General features: G+C 35.3%; 1 protein-coding gene across 1 annotated transcript; it reads left to right on the forward strand.

The window, feature by feature from the left end:
* The first annotated feature begins 12,324 nt into the window (after positions 1-12,324).
* On the forward strand, positions 12,325-15,789 carry LOC112004650 (uncharacterized). The gene is made up of 6 exons (XM_024036882.2): positions 12,325-12,644; positions 13,433-13,612; positions 13,775-13,856; positions 13,932-14,039; positions 14,166-14,324; positions 15,389-15,789. Exons 1-6 carry the CDS (start codon positions 12,336-12,338, stop codon positions 15,595-15,597), a joined length of 1,047 nt encoding a protein of 348 aa, XP_023892650.1. The 5' UTR covers positions 12,325-12,335; the 3' UTR covers positions 15,598-15,789.
* Positions 15,790-20,781: the final 4,992 nt, after the last annotated feature.

Genomic DNA, 20,781 nt, shown 5'->3' on the forward strand with positions numbered 1-20,781 from the left:
AGCTCTCTACATTTTGTGGGTATAAGGATCTATATATAGTGGGGTGAGAAAGAAATGCGAAGAGTCAGTTTTTCCCAAACAGGGTTGATTGGTGGCTTGGGCTCGCGACTGGTCTGAGTCGCGAGTTCAAACCGCAAGATAACGGCCTGGCCAGCCTAGGACTTTTGTCCTGTAATGCGACAGTTGGCGCGACCCTTCAGCTCCCCTGTGTGCATCTCACGTGCCTGTAGTTGGCGGCTTACCAGTCGCGAGTCAGCCGCGAGTCTTAGCCGCGAATCTCTGCCTTCTTGCACATACTTGAGCTCTTCTTCACATCTTCTCGCACACTACCCTTACAATAATCCCACCTAAATATAGGGCTACTAAGTGCTTAAATTACAAGCGAATTGGCATTGAAAAAAGCCAACAAGATGGTTGATTAAATTCAACCTTACAATCTCCCCCTTTGGCTATTCCGTGACAAAACCATAAAACAAACTCTAGACTTAACGCGTGAGTTGGGAACAGTTGGAAAACTCACTCACACCTAACTCTAGAATCTGTGAAGCTTTAGAACCATAAGAACAAGTAACTCCTAAAACACAACAACACAATAAGTTCATTGTATGCAGAAAACTTGTAATGCAAATGGAGCAAGTATAATGTGATCAAGCACAATGGAGTAAAGCAATAAACCATGGCAAGACCAAAAACAGGTAATCACTTCATACAAGTGATCACAATGTTCATTCACACTTGGAATGAACATCCGAACATTCAAGTTGACAAACACAAGGCAAATCACTTGAATGACTAACACTCAACCAATGCACAATACATGAAGTATGTGCATCTAGGAAAAATCCTACACAGGCACAAGAGTGACAGTACTTAAAAAAGGAATGCATAGCATTAAGTTAGAAGTACTGATTTAACAAAGCATAAAGGCTGCATAAAGCATGGTACAAACCACAAAGGCCTACAAGTGCATAGAAACAAACCCTTAAAGCTTACAAAAGCAATATGGGTACAAACCTTAAACATATGTTGAATTAACTGAATAACATCATCAATATATAAATAAACCAAAGTGTTAAAAACATTCAAGAGTTATGAGTTTAATCCAAACCAAGACTAAAACCTATAATAACAACAGTTAACCAAACCAAAGTAACAAAACTATAACCAAAACAGCACATATGATTATGAATCTCCCCCTCAAATAAGCACTCCCCCTCAAGTGCTGGCCCAAAAAAAATCTCCCCCTTTTTGACCGAAATGGCCAAAGGGTCACTGCTCCTGGTTGGTGTAAATGCTGTCAAACTTGGCTGAAAGTACATCCAGCTGATCCTACATTGCTGTCATCCTTTCAGTATGCTGGTTTTGAACCTTTCTGAGTCCATTAAGCCTTTCCAGGATGATCTGAAATGCATCAGGAGGTGCAGTAGATGAAGTAGAAGCCCTGCTCCTCTTGACTCTTCTTCTTGGTGTGGAAGATGGTCCTGCAGCCTCTGCTTCAGTCTCCATTGGATCACCTTCTCCTTGGTCACCCTCCTCTTCATCACCTAGAAGGCGACTTTGTATCCTTGTGATGGTTAGTTTGTTGATTGCTGAAAGTGGAGTCATGAGACTGATATCTTGAGGAATTGGAACCCCTTTTGCTCTGAGAATTCTCATGATAAGGCTAGGAAAAACCAACTTTGCCCGTGAAGTTGTTCTGGACTCATCCATTATTGTGTCAAATATATGAGAGCTTATGTTAATGAATGTTTTCTCCTTAAGCTCCATAAGGAAGATAGCTCTGGCATTAGTAAGAGTAGTCAATTTTCTGATAGGATATAAGTTGTACATCATTATGGTGGTCAGACATCTCATGTCAACAGGAAAGGCATTGGTGTTGAGACATCTTGCTTCTTTAACTCCACCAATCCGAGCTTGGACAGTGTCTAAGGATAACATCCTATCTCTGTCATTGACAAATTCATACTCCTCTAATCCCTCAAGCCCAAGTACCTCATCAATGTCATGGGCATCCAAGGTGAACTCCTTTCCTCTTACCCAACAGTCTAGCTCATCTTTTCTAATCTTGACATTAGAATAAAACTCCCTTATCAGTGGCTCACACACTCCAGGTAAATCACCTAATAGTTTATCCCAACCTCTTCCCTCAAAGCATTCTGGAATAAAAGTGTCCTTCAAGTCATGTAAGTCCACAAACCTCTCCTGAATAATAGTTCCTTTCATGAAGGAATCTCTGTATCTCTCAAAGTGCTGAACAGATCTAAATAGGTTGTGATCCATTTTTAGCCTTTTGTCTGCCTTCTTGGCAGGAGTCTTCTTCTTTGAAGGTGTGGGAGGCATCTGTAATCAAGCAGAAAAGACCACAACAAGAGTAGAAACACAATATGTGGAAATGCACAGATATTAGTAACAAGTTAGTTACAATGACAATAACAGAGTGATATGCCAACCCACAAATCAAGTGCAGTTGATAACCAGAGATGTGTAGAACAAATCAAATAGGATTATTCAGTATAGATGCAGACTGGAGCAAGCATTAAAAATGGAGCAATTAATTCAGTATAGTGTAAAACACTATCAGACATATGTCAATGAAACATGACATAATGAGTATGACAAGTGCAAGATAAACCCAAAGGCAGCACCATAACCATGATATGATGACTTAAAATCAAAGCAATTCTAGAAAACACAAACCCATGACATATTCAGAGTAAAACACAGAAAAACCCAAACCCATAAGCCTAATGAGTATAAACTGTATCAAATAACAAGCTCAGATCAAATACTAGACTAATGATGCAAAAACATGATACTAAACATATTCAGCAACAAGGGAAAACAACCCCAAACAACCAAACTCAGCATATTTAAGCAAAACCATGTTCGAACCCAACATTTCGCAGAACACGATAGCAACAACACATTCTCAGATTCAAGAAAATAACACTCAAAACAAGAAATTTGAAATGAGGGAAAGAAAACCCTTACCTTTTTCTTGAAGATAGAAGTGAAAAAAGGTGCAGAAATGGGGGTTACACAAGAGTGAACACGGTGAGTTTTAGAGGGAGAAAAGGGGAAGACAATGAATAGTCACAAAGTACGAGGGAAAAACTGAAAAGTTTTTTTTAAAAAAAAAACTGACTTTAAAACACAAAACACGCATTTTTCGCGACTGGATCAAGTCGCCAGTAAGTCGCCAGGGTAAGCCGCGAAACACTGTGAAACCAAGATTCTTGAAAAATCTTCCAAGTGTTTTTCGCGACTGGAAGATCTACCCGCGAGGGAGTCGCGAGCTGAGCCACGAAAATCTCTGTGTACCTCTCGCGACTGGACCTTCCACCCACGAACAAGTCACCACACTGAGCCGCGAAATATGCAAAAACACAAATTTTGAAAAATTTTCTAAGTCTTTTTCACGACTGGGATGCTGACCCGCCAATGACCAGCGAAAATCTCGGAGAGAGCTTTGCAACTGGAGCATGTGACTAGACCTACCCGCGACTGAGTCGCCAAAACAGGGCAACACTATTTTTGAAATTTTTGACATTTTTGTAAAAACAAAAACACTTTCCAAAAAGAAACTAAAACACTCAAAAATATTTTTTTGTTTGATCAACAAAGATTGAGCTTGTGAAAATACATTTAATCAAGTACAATCACATAAATGAATATGGCATTCATTGAACATAGACTTGTGTGTTGTGTGTGGATATCAAAAATGAGATAGTCCTTAGTCTAATGTGAAGCTTCAATGATCAATTCAATTAAGGCATACATAACTAGCACTAGATAATGTGACCTATCTCAATTATAGAAACATGCATATATGACCTCCCACAAGTACTTGATAACAATTCTTTGAAGCTTTTCATTTGGCTCCATATTCAACATATCATTTGCACTTTTAGAGCAAAGAAAATCTCATTGTGAGATAGATGCCTGAAAATTTTGATATTTCAATTGATGAGTTAGCCTTTGGCTTTTTGGGCATTATATATTTTATTTTGGTCGCTTTCCCTTTTTCCTAGTCGAATACTAGTATGTGCGACAGGCTTTTACAGCTCTATATCTCTTTTTATTTGGAGATTTACATTTAAAGAGCTCTTTTAAGCATAAAAATAAAAAGTGGGAAGATATATAGGCATGAGTCTATGCATGTCTCAAGATCAACAAAACCATTTACTAATCATTCATGACAAGGTTGAAGATCTATTTACAACAGTCACATAGATTTCAGAATTTCTTCCACAATAATATGAGTGCATAATAGGCAAGCTAAGCTCGTTAAATGCGCAAAGCCATAAGTACAAAGGTACAAGGCAAAACAAGTTTTGAGACAAAACTCAACAAAGCTGATCAAACTTTTTGAATTTTCTACTTTTTATGTGTTTTTGGATTTTTTGACATAAAAGCAGTAAAAGATTGATAAAAAACATAACATAAAAAAATATAAAAACATTTGAACCAAAAACAAACACACACACAAAATAACACCCTAAATACTAGCAAGAAGCACACAACCAAGCATATTCACAAACATAGGAAGTATTGATGCATGGACATGTTGTAATGCTTATGCATGAGTACCCTTTGTCACCCACATGTCACGTGCGTTTAGGGTGATATCCTTAACGGATTGGGTACGAGAGTTAGGACTGTCAAACCTTCGTGTGAAGTTTTCCAGAAAATTTGTGAAGGCACCGATCATCTTCATCACGTCCATCATTCCTGGATCACGGTTTTGACTTCTTGGTTGCTCACCACCCCAAGACCTCATGTCATTTCTTCTTCCTCGTGACCCAAGTGCACTTGCATTGTTGTCTGCTCTCAGATTTTGATAGTTGGGTCTGGTATGTCCTTACAATCTGCAATAGTGACAAACATAATCCGGTTGTGATCTTGGAACTGATCTCCCTCTAGCTCCATATCTAGATTCTGATTGATTACGGGACTTATTTAACACCCGTTGATCAGCTGCATTCTTCTTCTTTTCAGCCTTAATTTTCTCAGGACTAGACCTATCCACAGTCATCTCTTTAGCCTTCACAAACTTCACTTCTTTGGTGACCTTGGCTGACGAGCTACTTCCTCCGGTGTATCATAACCCAGACTTGTCTGAGGAAGGTTTTTGTGATGAAATAACAGCTTCTAACTTCTTGGAGGAGACTCTTTCTATCTTGGCATAAGCTTGCACTACCTCTTGCTCAAGAAATCTCACTTTTGTGTAGCTTCTGATAGCTCACCATTAATTGCTTCAATCTCACACTTTGCCTCCTTGTATCTTACCAGCAGACTTTTGTAATCTTCCTCGGCTCTCTTCATCTTCTTCACAGCCGCTTTTGCTACCTTGGTATACTCACCTGATTTCTTAAGAAGTAAGGCGTAATTCTTTTGTAGACTAGTTGTATCTTCATCTTCTTCATCCTCTGATTCTTCAACAATCCCAATAGACTCCAAATCAGAGTGTTCCCCAAGCTCCTTCACAAGTGAACCCAAATCATCCGAGGATTCTATATGTGCAATGGTCATGAATGCGGAGTAATTTCCTTCTACATCACAACTATCTTTAGAGTTAGAATTTGATGAATCAGTATCACTCAAGGTAGTGGTATAGACCTTTCCTTTTGACTTCAAATAATTAGGACATTCCTTTTTGAAGTGTCCGTGTCCATGTCCATTACACTCGAAGCACACAATGTCCGCAGGAAATTGAGAATCCTTTCCTTCACTTTTCTTAAAGTCTTTCCTATCACCTCTTGAGGATGGAAACTTCCCTCTGTTGAATGGTTTCCTACTGTTCTTCATCTTCAGAAATTTGCGGAAGTTTTTCGCAAGATACGCTACTTCCTTCTCCACTCCATCTTCTTTAGAAGGATCATCCATTCTTTCGATGATGGTTTTGAGAGCAAGCGATTTACTCATCTTGTGGGAAGGCAGTCCCAGTTCATAGGTTGGGAGAGACCCAATCAGCTCCTGAATTTTGATCTCATCCAGGTCTTTACTCTCTTTTATGGCTGTGACTTTTGCTCTAAAGCTTTCAGGCAAGGACCTCAAGATTTTTCTCACCACCTTAGTATCTTCAATCTTCTCACCAAGATTGAGCTTAGCAATGACAATTTCGTTGAGCTTCCCATAGAATGAATCAAACGATTCATCTTCACCCATCTGAAGCTCTTCAAACTTGGTGGTAAGCATTTGGAGCTTTGTGTCCTTCATCTTCTTAGTCCCCTCATAAGTTGTCTCCAAAATCTCCTAAACTTCCTTGGCCACTGTCATGTGAGATATCCTGTGGAACTCATCTGGAGACACACCACAGAATATAACATTTAAGGCTTTACTGTTAGCATTGGCTGCCGCAAGAGCTGCCTTATCCCAAGTAGATTTAGCAGCCTCCGACCTAGTCCAACCTATTTCAACCGCATCCCACACGGTGTCATCAATAGAGCATAGAAATGCCCTCATTCTAACTTTCCAGAAGGCATAATTGTTACCATAAAAAAATGGTGGAACATTGAGAGATTGAGACCTATCCATCTCAACAAAGGGTCAAAGATCACACTCAGGTATTAAAACCACAACAAGTGTACCTGCTCTAATACCAATTGAAAGTTCAATATGTGTCTAAAAACACCCTTGAACGTTTAGACCCCCAATTACAAAATTACCAATTCAAGCTTTAAATCAAACAATGTATATACGAAAAATGAAAACAAGCTTATAACAGAATTGATAAACAATCTAAGCCAAATATAAACACATCCACTGCAGTAAATATAAGACAAAGATAAAGAGAAGGAAGATGCAAACACACGGACAACACATGATGTGTTATCAAAGAGGAAACCGAAGTCCTCGGCGTAAAACCTCTCCGCCGCCCTCCAAGCGGTAAATAATCCACTAAAGAATGTAGTTGGGATACATGAACAGCAGAAGACCCTCCAAGCCTAATCTACCTAAGTACCTAAGCCCTCCAAGCTTCTTGCTCCAACGAGGTTACGCCAAACCTATTTCGTCTTTAGCTTCCTAGATTCCGCTACTATACCATAGCATCAACCAATATATATTGGTTCCTTCCAAACTGCTTCCCTTAGCACCAAATGAACCTTCTCACAGACGTGAGTGTGGTGAGAAAAGGATTTGGTCAATGACCTTTCAAGGGTATGACAATGGAGAGGAAGAGAGTAAAGGAATTTGTAGAGACTCTAAGGTAAAGATTATGAATGAATTAATCTTGTTTTTCTCTAGGGTTTCTCTCAAAAATTCTCTCTGGAAACTCTCTACATTTCGTGGGTATAAGAGTCTATATATAGTGGGGTGAGAAAGGAATGCGAAGAGTCAGTTTTTCCCAAACAGGGCTGATTGGCGGCTTGGCCTCGCAACTGGTCTGAGTCGCGAGTTCAAGCCACGAGATAACAGCCTGGCCAGCCTGGGACTTTTGTCCTGCAGTGCGACAGCTGGCGACACCCTTCAGCTCCCTTGTGTGCATCTCACGTGCCAGTAGTTGGCGGCTTGCCAATCGCGAGTCAGCTGCGAGTCCTAGCCATGAATCTCTGCCTTCTTACACATACTTGAGCTTTTCTTCACATCTTCTCACACACTATCCTTACAATAATCCCACCTAAATACAGGGTTACTAAGTGCTTAAATTACAAGCAAATTGACACGAAATAAAGCCAACAAGATGGTTGATTAAATTCAACCTTACAGTTAATATTAAGAAAATTATTCTATTTTGTATATATTTTGTTTTGTGATATGTGACTCAAAATGAGTAATTTTAAAATTGATCAAATATATGTGTAAATCCGCTCACAGGATTGTATGTGAGAATATGTGTTAATCCCTCACCAACAAGGGTTAGATGTTGGTATCCGCTTTGTATGTGAGAATATGTGATGTGTATATGTGACACTGTGTTCTGATCAATTATCTGTATATGTTTTCGAATGACTTTAAGATTTGATTATATATGTATTAAGTGGTTCTTTATATGTTTGGAAAACTACATCGGATATTTGGAGTGAAATTGTGAAATCAAACTCGTGCTTTGCTTGACTCTATTCCGTTGTGTATTCTGTATAATTACTTACTAGATGTGTGGCTCACCCCCGTAAATTACTGTTTTCATATTAAATTGTAGTTGGGAATATAGAACCTTTGGATTGCTTTGTAAGGTCCAAGGTAGAGCGTGAAAGTTGTAGGCGACTTCAGTATTTCTTGAAGACTTATAAAATTTTAGTTACCTTTATTTTGTAATTCATGTTTTATATAGTGGAGATTATTTCCAATTTGTGGAGTTTAGATTTTTGTAAGAGGTTTTTTTTTTTTTTTTTTCTTCAAGAGTATTGTTTCTTTTGAGTTTTAATTTATTTTGGATTAATTATGTTTATGGAGTTATACAAGTTCAGCAAGTTAGTCATGCATCTAAATTCATGTTCCATGGATTTGGGTCGTAACAAGTGAACTATAGCTTAATTAAAAATGAGCATTAATTAACTATTGTATTTTTCACCCTCCACAGGTTTGTTGTCTAAGAAGAAACAATAGATTAATACATTGATATTGTATGATTCACAAGCTACTTTATTAACTAATTATTTTTCTCTTATACATACATACATACATATATATATATATATAACCATGACTAAAATTTTTAATTTTTTCACAAATCTATGAATTCTTACTACAAATGGACTAGTTATATTATTAATAAACTACAAATAATAATTGAAATCATATAAACCTTTCTATAGAGAGTTTCAACTTACCTTGATGATAACTCTTTATAAACATATTTACAAACTTACATTATTCAATCTCAAGTCTATATAATTATTATTTTTAAATAACTACACATATAAAGTGTAATAATATAATATTATATATAGTTAACTCAAACTTTTATGTTCATCAGTTTGTTCACAAAAACATTATTGTATTTGAACTTGGTTTATTATATAGTCGAGCCTAACTTTAGACTTAAGTTTGAAGTGTTTGATAAACAAATGCACATAAACTTGTCTTTTCCTAGATAAGTTCAGGCTATTCATAAACATTTTTTGTTTATTTACAACCTTCCACCTTTACCTAGTTATAATTAATGGATATACTAATATAATTTTGTTTGAACTTAGCTCATTTAATAGTCGAAACTAACCTTGAACTTGTGCTTGTTTTATTTGCAAAACAAACAAATATAAATATGACTGTTACAGAACCGAGCTTGAACTATTCATAAAAAATTTTGCTCATTTACGGTTCTATACCTTAAACCAAATATAATTAATGGAGCCAAAGCATATGAGTATTTTGTGGGCCTAACTCATTTTGTAGTATCACCCACCTTACACTAATCTATTTAGTTTGTAAGCTAAGGATATTCGGTTAGTTATTATATATTCTTTAGTCACTTTCACCATTACTTCAACGAAATTTACACAAATAAGATACAATTTATAAAAAGAAAAATATTGAGTTTCTTAACCAGAGGAAATATTCAAAATTAATGATACTCCTTCCTCAAAAAAATAAAATAAAATTTAATGATATTCCAGCCTACTCGGGGTGTGGGGCCTTGGGGCAGTGGGCTCTTAGCAGCCTAGCTACTTGCTCATCAAGAAATTGCTTGGTCGGCCAAAGTCTCACTGCCTTAAAAAAAAGTTTCTTATCAAGTACCAAATTCAAGGATTGGAATCGTTATGAATTTTTTTCGGAATTATCTTCGCGTCTGGTTTTTCAAACCTAACGATTACTAAGCCGCCCTGAGCCCAAAAAATAATAAATCAATTTGCATCATCAAGTATGATTTCTCAACCTTTGGTTCTTAAAAAGAAAAATGGCATCGCAACCGTGTCTGCATTTTATGGCTCAGTGACTGGTACTTAAGTTTTGACTAACAAACAGAATTTCGTCCGACAGATAGAACCTCAAATTGGCTATAAAAATATTATACACAAGTGTGCAAGTTGCAATAACATTTTGTGATGCCATGTAATAAAGTAAATAAACAAATATCAATGTGACACAAAAACTTTCTAATTAAATAATAAAATAAAATAAGTAGATACCTTTTCAAAATGACCGTTTCAGAATCCCAAACTCCATATATATAGATTGTTCATCCAATATAGGCCAACATTCTTGATTGAAATTTTTTTTTTTTTTTTGATTGAAAATATTAAATATACATCTGTGCACGCGTTTCCTCACTAAAAATTTAGCTATAGGCTATAGGCTATAGCTGAATCAATCAACTTTTCCTAGGCTCGATCCGTTGAATGCAAGGAAGTTAATACCGTACCGGAGGCTGTACCGGTTTGGCCACCGGTACGATATATTTCGGATACCGGTTAATACCGGTGTACCGTTTCGAGTTTACCGCTATTTTATATGTTTATTATATATATATATATATAAAACTAACAATCAATGTGAATTTCGGGATTACCACAGCTTAAAAATATATATTTATATATTAATAGTATATATTAATTACATGTTTATAATTTAATTATTTGATAAAAACCCATATAAATTCTTATAAATGCAAATTTCATACCTATTTCAATATGCCACAACCCTTTTTTTTATTAAAAAACTTAGAGTCTCAGCTCAATTACAACCATAAAAAAAAATGTTAAAGTTCTAAAAAGATAAAGAAAAAGTGAAGTGGGGGTACAGGAAAGTTGTTGGTAAAACCGTAAAAGAAAAATGAATTAATCCATTTGGTATTTGATGGGCATGGGTGATAAAACCAAAGACTGGTTGCTTTTTTCAATTTTTACTAGTTCCAACGTTTTCTTTTTTCAAATTTTTACAAGTTCCAAGCAATTTTTCTGCTACATGCACGGTATTGATTAACTTATCAAGTCTTACTCTATCAACATTATTTAGAGGGTATCTTCATTTCACTTGTTTTCAGCTAGCTCTCTCTCTCTCTCTCAGCTTTGCTTAGAACCCCATTAAGCATCATCTTTGCCAACGTGAAGCTCATAAAATGATGGCTTAAGGAGGAAAAAGAGACAAGCAAGGCCATATTTGATGCGAAGAGGAGAGAGATAGTCACTATGATGGCTTTTTTGGGTCGTTGGGTGTAATTTCAATTTCGGCCCGGTAATCATTATCCGGCCAAAATCCGGTATGTATCGCGGTATGGCCGGAACAACGCCGGTATAGCCGGTATTTAAACCGGCACGAAATTACTATGTTTCGGTATCGGATTAGCCACCGGAACGGAAAATTTCGGCCGTACCGGCTGGTACGGTACGAAATTAACTACCTTGGTTGAATGTCGGGGCATATGTGAGCAAAAATACACGTGATATATATATATATATATATACATATATATGTAGGTGGATATAATTTTTAAATTTTTATGTCAAATTAATTATTAGCTACAAAAATTGAAAAGTCTAAATCTAATTAGATTTTATTTTATTTTGTACAATGTGTCTGATCTAATTTTTAAATTTTTGTAATAAGTGAATTATTGGGGGGTAAAAGTAGACATGGCAAAACAGGCGGGTCGGGTTAATCAGGTTTGAGGGTTAATCGGGTCGCGAGTCAGAATGTGTTGCGGGTCGTGTCGAGTTGACTCGTATTTTCAAACAAGTTTTTTTTTTTTTTTTTAAAAAAAAAAAAAAAAAAACTTCTATTTGATTGTAATTAGCTCAATCGATAAAACTTCTTAACCTTGAATAAGGGAATTTTACTGTACCTATACAAAAAATAAAAAATGAAAAAAGACATGGCCGGTTGTTTTCCAATCGGTCCCACAAATACAAATTTTCCTAATTAATGAGAGAATGGAAAGGAACATAAGCTAGCCAAGCTCATCCATTCCAATGTCTCTTTAGTCTTTACTGGCCAGAAAATTATGAAACTCCTCCAATTTGCAACCATGCTTTGCAAAAAGAGTATTAGACAAAAATTCTGCACACAGGGAATGTGATCTAACCATCTTTCATAAAAGACGGAAGAAGATGGTAATGTAAATAATGGCCCTTCAAACGGAAAGAAGGAAAAAGCAAAAATGAGAAGTAATAGAGAGAATTACAATGAGCTACTACCCCTCACCTCCATAGCCAAACCCATCACCATCAATAAGCTTTACTATTTTTACGCAATGTCAATATTTTGCACGCATCAGCTAATATCATGTTGTGTTTTCAAAACATAATTTTATATCATTTTATGTGATGGAAGTGTGCAGCAAGAGTGTGTAACTAGGATTTAGCCTTTTACGAAATTTCCACTCTTATCCATGAGTGTGAGTGTGTTCTGTAAAGTGCACTAATCAGTGCTCGTTAGTCGTTACCTTTAGCCAAATGAGTGTGTCCAAGACTCCAAACTCGAAAGCTGTGTGTAAAGTCAACGCCCAAAAAATGAAGGCAATGGTGATATCCAGTCCGGGGTGGCCAGAAGTGCTGCAACTACAAGAAGTGGATGAGCCGGAACTCAAAGACGATGAGGTTCTCATCAAGGTCGAGGCCTCAGGGCTCAATCAGGCTGATACGGTTCAGAGGAGTGGCGCGTACCCACCACCCAAGGGTGCCAGTCACTACCTTGGTGTTGAATGTTCTGGGACCACCCTGGCCCTTGGTAAATCCGTTTCCCGCTGGAAAATCGGTGATCAGGTCTATTATTTTCATTTCCCATGTTCATTTTATGAGTTTTTACTTTCTCTTGGAATGAGAAGGAAAAATGGAATATTGGGTTTGTTAATGTTAGTTGGTCAAGTTTAGCTCCAAACATTTCGGGTTATTTTTTTCAATCCATTATGTGCCGATTACAAAACTATATATGAGTATTATTTAAGTTATATGATTTATTAAAAAGTTTATGTGACTAAAACTACATATGTATAGTTTCTTTAGTTACAATATAATTGGTTAGAAAAAGATGGCTCTAAAATGGTTAACCTCTCCATTTGTTTTCGAAGACTCATTTTTCTGGAAAACATTTTCTAGAAAAGTTGTCTCGTGTTTGGTTGTGACCTTGAAAATGAGCTAGAAAATACTTATGTGGGTGGAATTTATTTGTGATGGTTTGTTGAGTATGTGATAGTCCCGAAAACGTTTTACGTCTGCCATATTGGGGTCGTTTTCTGTTGACCATGAAAAACGTTTTTCTACTATTTACATTTTCTGATCTGACTTCGAAACCTGTCTCAACTTTACGTTACAATTAAAAGTTATAAGAAGTCAAAAATCTCAGGTGTTGCATCCCACTTCTTGGTAGGTCAGCCACTTATGTTAATGCAATGCTTCTTTGTTCTAATAAATCAGAGTATAGGAGAGTTGAGCACTGTAGTATGGTTCTCTTACAAATAGAGTAATCATTTTAACATGATTGAATTGTATAAGTACACTGTATCAAATTAACTAGTCGTGGTGTGTGTGTGTGTGTATATATATATATATAGGTATGTGCTCTTCTTAGTGGAGGAGGGTATGCCGAGAAGGTTACTGTTCTGGCTGGACAAGTTCTTCCTATCCCACCTGGTGTTTCTGTCAAGGATGCTGCTAGCTTACCGGAGGTTGTATGCACTGTTTGGTCAACTGTTTTTATGATGAGTCAGCTATCTGCAGGGGAAACATTTTTGGTAATTTCTGAGCCTTTACGATTATTTAGTGCAATTTATGGTCCAATTTACAAATGGTTTGATAATTTATGTACAATACAAAGTTAAAATGATAATTTCTATCTTTTTTCTTTGTTGCAACATGGTGTCTCCAATGCAAAACTGATGAATATTAAAATTCAGGTTCATGGGGGCTCAAGTGGTATTGGTACATTTGCAATTCAGATAACTAAATACTATGGAGCAAGAGTGTTTGTTACTGCAGGTCCAGTATCACTTTTCTTCTAATACATAAATTTGGTTTCCAAGTATTCATACATTCTTAGATTGTGATTGGCAGGGAGTGATGAAAAATTAGCTGTTTGCAAGGATCTTGGGGCTGATGTGTGCATCAATTACAAGACAGAGGACTTTGTTAAAAGGGTGAAGGAAGAAACAGATGGAAAAGGTATTTCCTTATATTAAAACCTCACTTTTCCTCAATTTTTATAGAGATTAATGTTTTACATTATTCGTTTTGCAATGATTATTAGGTGATAAAAAAAAGAACAACTAACTAAATGTTCAATGACAGGAGTTGATGTTATTCAGGATCATATTGGAGCATCCTACTTAAAGCAAAACCTTGAGAGCTTAAATTTTGATGGGAGGCTTTTTATTATTGGAACTATGGGTGGCTCTGTTACAGAGGTCGATCTCCGTGCTCTGCTTTCGAAGCGCCTCACAGTGCAATGTATGACACTTGATATCAGGTCTTAGTACCATAGCTTAGGAGTAGAATGAATTTGCTATCTCTCATTCATTTTTGTTTGAAGTTTATATACGTACAACTGCTGAATCATTTAACCATTTCAGATGTCATGTTATATCAATATATTTCTGTCATGATCATTCAACCATGATCATGACAGAAATATATTCATTTATGGGAAGTAAAACATGGCATTTGAAATGTAGCTCTTTGTGTTGGAATGTATGATCTGTGTAAACCGAGCTACATAATATAGATACTAGGTAAACTTATTGACCAACAATGCTATAGTAAATTATTTGAAGGATGCACCATCACTAGAACGTGAACATTGCTGGGTACCAAGAAAATTATGCCATCAAGGGGTTACTGTATTTACCATAAATTACTTTCTAAGGAGGAGTTTAGAAAACCATCTCTAGATCACATTCTAAGTTCTGTAAATTGTTGTTGGCTGTTCTTAACAGGTATGTCCAGTATGAGTATTTTTCTCTTTAGGTTGAGAAAAAGTGTGGAGGGGGGATCAGAAAATGTGTCCAAAACATGAAGTGTTTCGTTCTAAGTTTTGGAAATCGTAGTTTGGAAGTTCCTATAAAGGATTTCCTGTATGAGTATTTTTAACTTTGGGTTGAGGAAAAGGAGAAGAGAGGGAGGGGGGAGGGAGGATGAAAAAATCTATCGAAAACATGAAGGAATTCAGGTTCCCTAATGTTTTCACAATAAATGAACCACTTTAATTTAGGCTCTGAAGACTTTTCTTGATTTTTGTCCATATTGTTAGGATTCTTTTTGCATTCACAATTATGCAATTTTATTCTCTCATCATCTTTCATTATCCTCTAATTAGTCATCATGTTTCTATTTTACATTTCATGTTGCATTACTGCTATGTATAGCTCCACATTTGATGGTAAAAGTCATTTTGTGTGGATAAACGTCATATTGAGAAGTGATTTTTTCCCGAGTAAATACTTTCTCAATGCTTTTTTTCAAGCATATAATACTCTCTCTCTCTCTCTCTCTCTCTCTCTCAATATTGTATGTAGCGGCTGGCTTGCGATACAGGAGTCCAGAAAACAAAGCAGTGATTGTTTGTGAGGTTGAGAAGAATGTTTGGCCTGCTATAGTTGCAGGCAGGGTGAAACCAGTGATATATAAGTATTTCCCACTATCTGATGCAGCAGAGGCTCACCAGCTCATGGAAAGCAGTGGTCACATTGGAAGGATACTGCTTGTCCCTCAATTCAGTGGATGATCTTGTGGCTCAGATGGATGATGATATGGTTTTAAGACCCTGTGCATATATTTGTGGCAATGCTTTTATGTGTTATAGTCTTGTAACTTGGGAACAAAGCAAGCTTAACGGTAATGGATTTTGGATGTTCAGATTTACCTACCTACTTTGAATATATAAAAAAATCCTGTGGAATTGAGTTGTGCTTTCTAATATTAGCAATGACATTATTGAATCTAGTTCCTATTTTAAAGTTCAATAAGGACTTTAAGGATATGTTTGGTTTGGGTGAAAAGAGAGGGAAGAATATGGTTGGCTGCTGGTTTTTCCTCTATTTGGTTGGACTGAAAAGGGGTGGAAAAAGGGAAGACCAGGTGTTTGCCAATCGGGTCTAATACAAATCTGCCTAATGAATGAGAGAAAACGGAAAGGAAAATAAGCTAGCCAAATGAAATATCAAATTTTTCCTACCCGTTAAAAATGTCTCTTTAGTCTTTACTGGCCGAAAAATTATCAAACTCCTCCATTTAGCAACCAAGCTTTGGACACAGAGTATTAGATAGCAAAAAAAATTGCACACAGGGTATGTGATCTAACCATCTTTCAGAAAAGAAAGAGGGAAGATGGTAAACTTAGACAATGACACTACAAGTGGAAGGAAAGACAAAATGCAAAAATGGGATGCAACAGAGAGAAATACAATTAGCTGCTAGCCCTCACCTCCATTGCAAATCCCATCACTGGCAAGAAGCTTTACAATTGCACCTTCAAATGTAGATTCCCACCACCCAAAATGATGCCACGAATGCCATGTAGGATTTTCTATACTCCATATACGTGGCTTGCCACATAGGAGTCTTTTTACTTGCCCTACTGTTAAACATCAATAAACACAAACCTTCAAATTATTGGTTTAATTTGCAGCTAAGTGGTTCTCCAATAAGTTGAAAGAAAAAGGAGGATGCAAGACACTATATGAAATAGAAATTGTAAATATATCTTGCTTATAAGTTCAAATAAAAGGGAGTACAAAATATAGAAGTAAAAAACCTTGTAAAATTGGAGATTGACTGGCTTAAAAAGCTTATTTTGGTTGTGACACCTAGACTAATCAGAGCATATCAAGAAAACTGTCCGAAGCACCAAAGTGTCTTGTGAGTTGTGATCAAGGATCTGTTTGCTTTGATTTCTCCTCTAAAGCAGTAATTGAAACATTCAAGCACTGCAAAGAACTTCGAGTGCTAAGCTTTTTAGCACTTGAGGGCATGGGTCACTAAATTTAGTAGTGGAGATTGGGATTGCACACCCTTCCTGGCCAATGCAAGCCTGCAAATCCTCAATATGTGAGAATCAATACTAAGCAAATAATTCAGAAGACAAGCTTAGGCTGAAGTGAGATAGGCTGCTCGTACACTCTATATCATACTCTAGTCAGGTTCCAAATCTATGTTCTTATATCCATATCTATATGCTATATATAAAAATAGAAGTGTAACATTTAATGTTACTATACTCTAATTGTGCCACATTATCTACCACAACATCAGTAGCATTATCATTCTTTTCTTATTTATTTTATACTCCTTTTTTTTTTTTTCCAATATTATATAAATGAATAGATGAAATTCACACATTCATCTTGAGCTTGGATGGTTTTAACTATACATATATCTTTGCCTTTATAAATTAATCTAATTTAATTTAGAAGTTTATAACTAAAAATTGAAATGAATGAAGAATCAAAAAATTTGCCAATAAATATTCATCTACTTTGATTTAGATGTTTATAACTAAACATTGAAATCAATGAAGAATAAAAAGTAAAAGATATTTTCTATACATATTCATCTTAGGTGGTTTTAATTTTACATATGACTTTGCCTTTACATATTCATCTACTTCAATTCGATGTTTATAACTGGATAATGAAATCAATGAAAATATTGTTTATAAAAAGGTATTTACAAATCCTGCTTAATATTTGATGGTGGAGATGATACAACCTGTTGGAACATTTTAATATTAATTAATTAAAATTGATTTATATTCAACATAAATGTAAAGATGTGGAAATTAATATAGAAGATGAGGAGTTAGTGAAAATGTTTAATCTCACATTAAAAAGGAGAGAGACTATTTTATTTTTTTTAATTGTGGTGATTAATGGGCTAATATGAATTGATTCAGATATTGGGCTAGAAACGTGCGCAAAGAGAAGGTGAAGGGAGGAGGTGAGGTTATACCCTCGTTGTTCTATCCTTAATTAATTATTATGTGTTCTTTGATGCAAGTATTTTTTTTTCTTCACAATGTTGAATGCTTTTAACGAATGGTGTTTATTGTTGACCTAAGTAGGGAGAAAATTAGATTATAATGTGTCTTATTTCATGTTTTAGTTAGGTTTTTCCTTAATTAATTATTATGTGTTCTTTGATGCAAGTATTTTTTTTTTGTGGTTATTTTCTTTACAATGTTGAATGCTTTTAATGAATGGTGTTTATTGTTGACCTAAGTAGAGAGAAAATTAGATTATAATGTGTCTTATTTCATGTTTTAGTCAGGTTTTAATTTATTTTGTATAACAAGATGTTGATGAACAATTTGTGCAGTTAAAGAAAATGGTCTACACAAATTAATTTTGAGCAATTTCCTCATCGTGTTTAAATATTTTGTTTGAAAAATTAGTAGCAAATTGTATGCCTTTGTCATATGATATTCCTAGATGTGTAAGTGATTTTTTTAAGTATTTTATTTTGGTCATCATCTTCCTTAATTCATTATTGTCTTCTTTGAGATTTTTAAGAAAATAAATTTATTTTTTGGGTTAAAAATTTATTCATTTTTATGATATATATATTTTTAAATTCCTTACCTTTTTTTCCCCTTTGGAATTGAACTTTAGGTTTTGTGTGTGTGTGTGTGTTTAAATGAATAAGAGTTACAATTATAGTGTATAAAGTCACAACTAACACTCTTGGGATCTGCTTATTTTTATTGCATTACTTCAAAACCTTGCTAAAATTTTTGAATTTAATCATGCATTCTCAATGAGAAAAACAACAAAGATTCCAAAACATACTAAAGTTTTTTTGCTCCCTAATTCTTTCTTCTTGTCTCTTATTCCAACTTCAATCTTAATGTCACATGAGAGGAGTGGTAGTAAATATTTTTGCATTTAGGTTTTGACTGGTAGTTTGTTGAGTTTTATCAATTTTTGAGATATATTTTCGGTGTTTTGGATTGTAGGAAGAAAAAATTTGGGTCTGAGAAATTTTTTTTTAGTGAAGGGTTTGAGAAAGTTAGTATAGTACTAAAAGAATAATTTCCAATTTCCAATTTCAGACATTCTTTTTAATGATGCACAAAATGTTATAAATAACTATCATTAAGAAATGAATATATTCCCTAACTTACCTTTTGAATTCTTGAGAAATGTAGGGGCTCCATTTGTGAAGGATCCCCAACAATACATTTCTTAGAGAGTAGGACGAAGGGCTAGGTGCTAACCGGCTTGCCGCGGGTCCTCCGGGACCTTTCTTCCTAGAGGGGTATTAACCCAGTTCTTCTTGACTTGGGGTTGCTCCTCGGCCCTTGTCCGAGGAGGCCCCCCTTCTCAAGAGGGGCTCCTAGCATTATATATCTCCTTCGGTTGATCCTGGCCTTACAACTGTCGATCATCCAGGCCACCGCTTAAGAACTTGTCCCATCAGCCACGTTCCCACCCATACTGTGGGTCGCAGCACCCAAGGTTGCGCTGTTCAGTGGTCTTATCCGCATTAATGTGGCCTGAGGAGTCAGAAAAATACATTAAGTGTGGATGTGACTACCTGTCCTGGGTTTGTCCCCTTCCGGGAATTAGACTAGGTATGCCGAGGAAGGGGGTGTCCTCAGCATGGGTCCAAAAAGGGCTAAAACCCTTAGACAACAGCCTGGGAGAATCGTCCCTCCTCGGCATGGGCCTTGGGCCAGCCTAAAGGTGGGCCGAGGCTGCCAGGCCCACAGGCCCCACAAGAAATATTATATTTTTTTTCATTTTGGTACAATAGAAATTATTTGACCATATATATTGAGCAACAATGGTGATTCTAAGAATTTTTTCTAGGGTGGTAATTAAGAAACTTAAATCATACAAAATATAATAAAAAGAGAATTTGAATATATTGACATCACCACCAAAACACACACACACACACAAATACATATAGTTTTACCATTTCTTTCTATTGAAATGAAAATTCAACTCTAACTTTAATTTTTGTAGTTGTAATATTTTTGTTGTGTTCATAGCATTATTCTATTAAAAAGAAATTTCTTAATACTTTAATCAATCAATATATATCATATCATATTATATATAATAAAAGTTAGGCTTAGACGCCGTGGTTGCGCCACGTGGCTTCACCAAATTGCAAAAATTTTAATAAATTTTTAGATTTTAAGAATAGATATATATATACATATTTTTTGTATAAATATAACAAATCAAGTAATGAAAGAATGTAGCATTTGATTTACAACAATAACAGTTGTGTCTATCTAAAATGTTATCAACAAACCCTAAAATCAAAAAATAGATATATATTTTTTTGTCCTTATCTTTTTCTCCTATAATTTCTAAGTTGATAAAAATTTTAATTTGATTACATTCCAAATTCTTCATATAATCATTTTATTATTAATTTATCTATAATTTCAAAAAAATTTATGATCATTAATTTTTCCCACCTCACTACATGATAATCTAGAATCAATCTTGCTATCATGGAAAATATTCTTGTTAAAATCCTTATTTTAAAAATCAAAAACATGTTCTTCTTCGCTTCTTAAGTATAAAACCAAATCATCAATTGTATCCGTAGTCAAACAAATCACAAGATATATCCAATTCTAAAAATCAAATCATATCTTGTATCCATTGACAGACAAATCACAAACAATATCCAATTTTATAATCAAGAATTAATAAACCAAGCATTCAATTAATTAAGACAAATCCTAAATCATGAGAAAAACATGATTGAACTCATATCTAGAATCCCATCTTAGTCAATTGATATGAAGCAAGAACAATTTAAATCATTAAAGAACAACTATTGTGGGAAAAATCAAATCACATAAATATTACTAATAATACTTAACAAGGTTTCATCCTCAACCCTAATTATAAATTTAGCTACTCATGGTAATTGAAATAAAACAAAAGAA

The sequence above is a fragment of the Quercus suber genome, unplaced genomic scaffold (assembly GCF_002906115.3).
Source record: "Quercus suber isolate HL8 unplaced genomic scaffold, Cork oak 2.0 scaffold_25, whole genome shotgun sequence".
NCBI lineage: Eukaryota > Viridiplantae > Streptophyta > Magnoliopsida > Fagales > Fagaceae > Quercus > Quercus suber.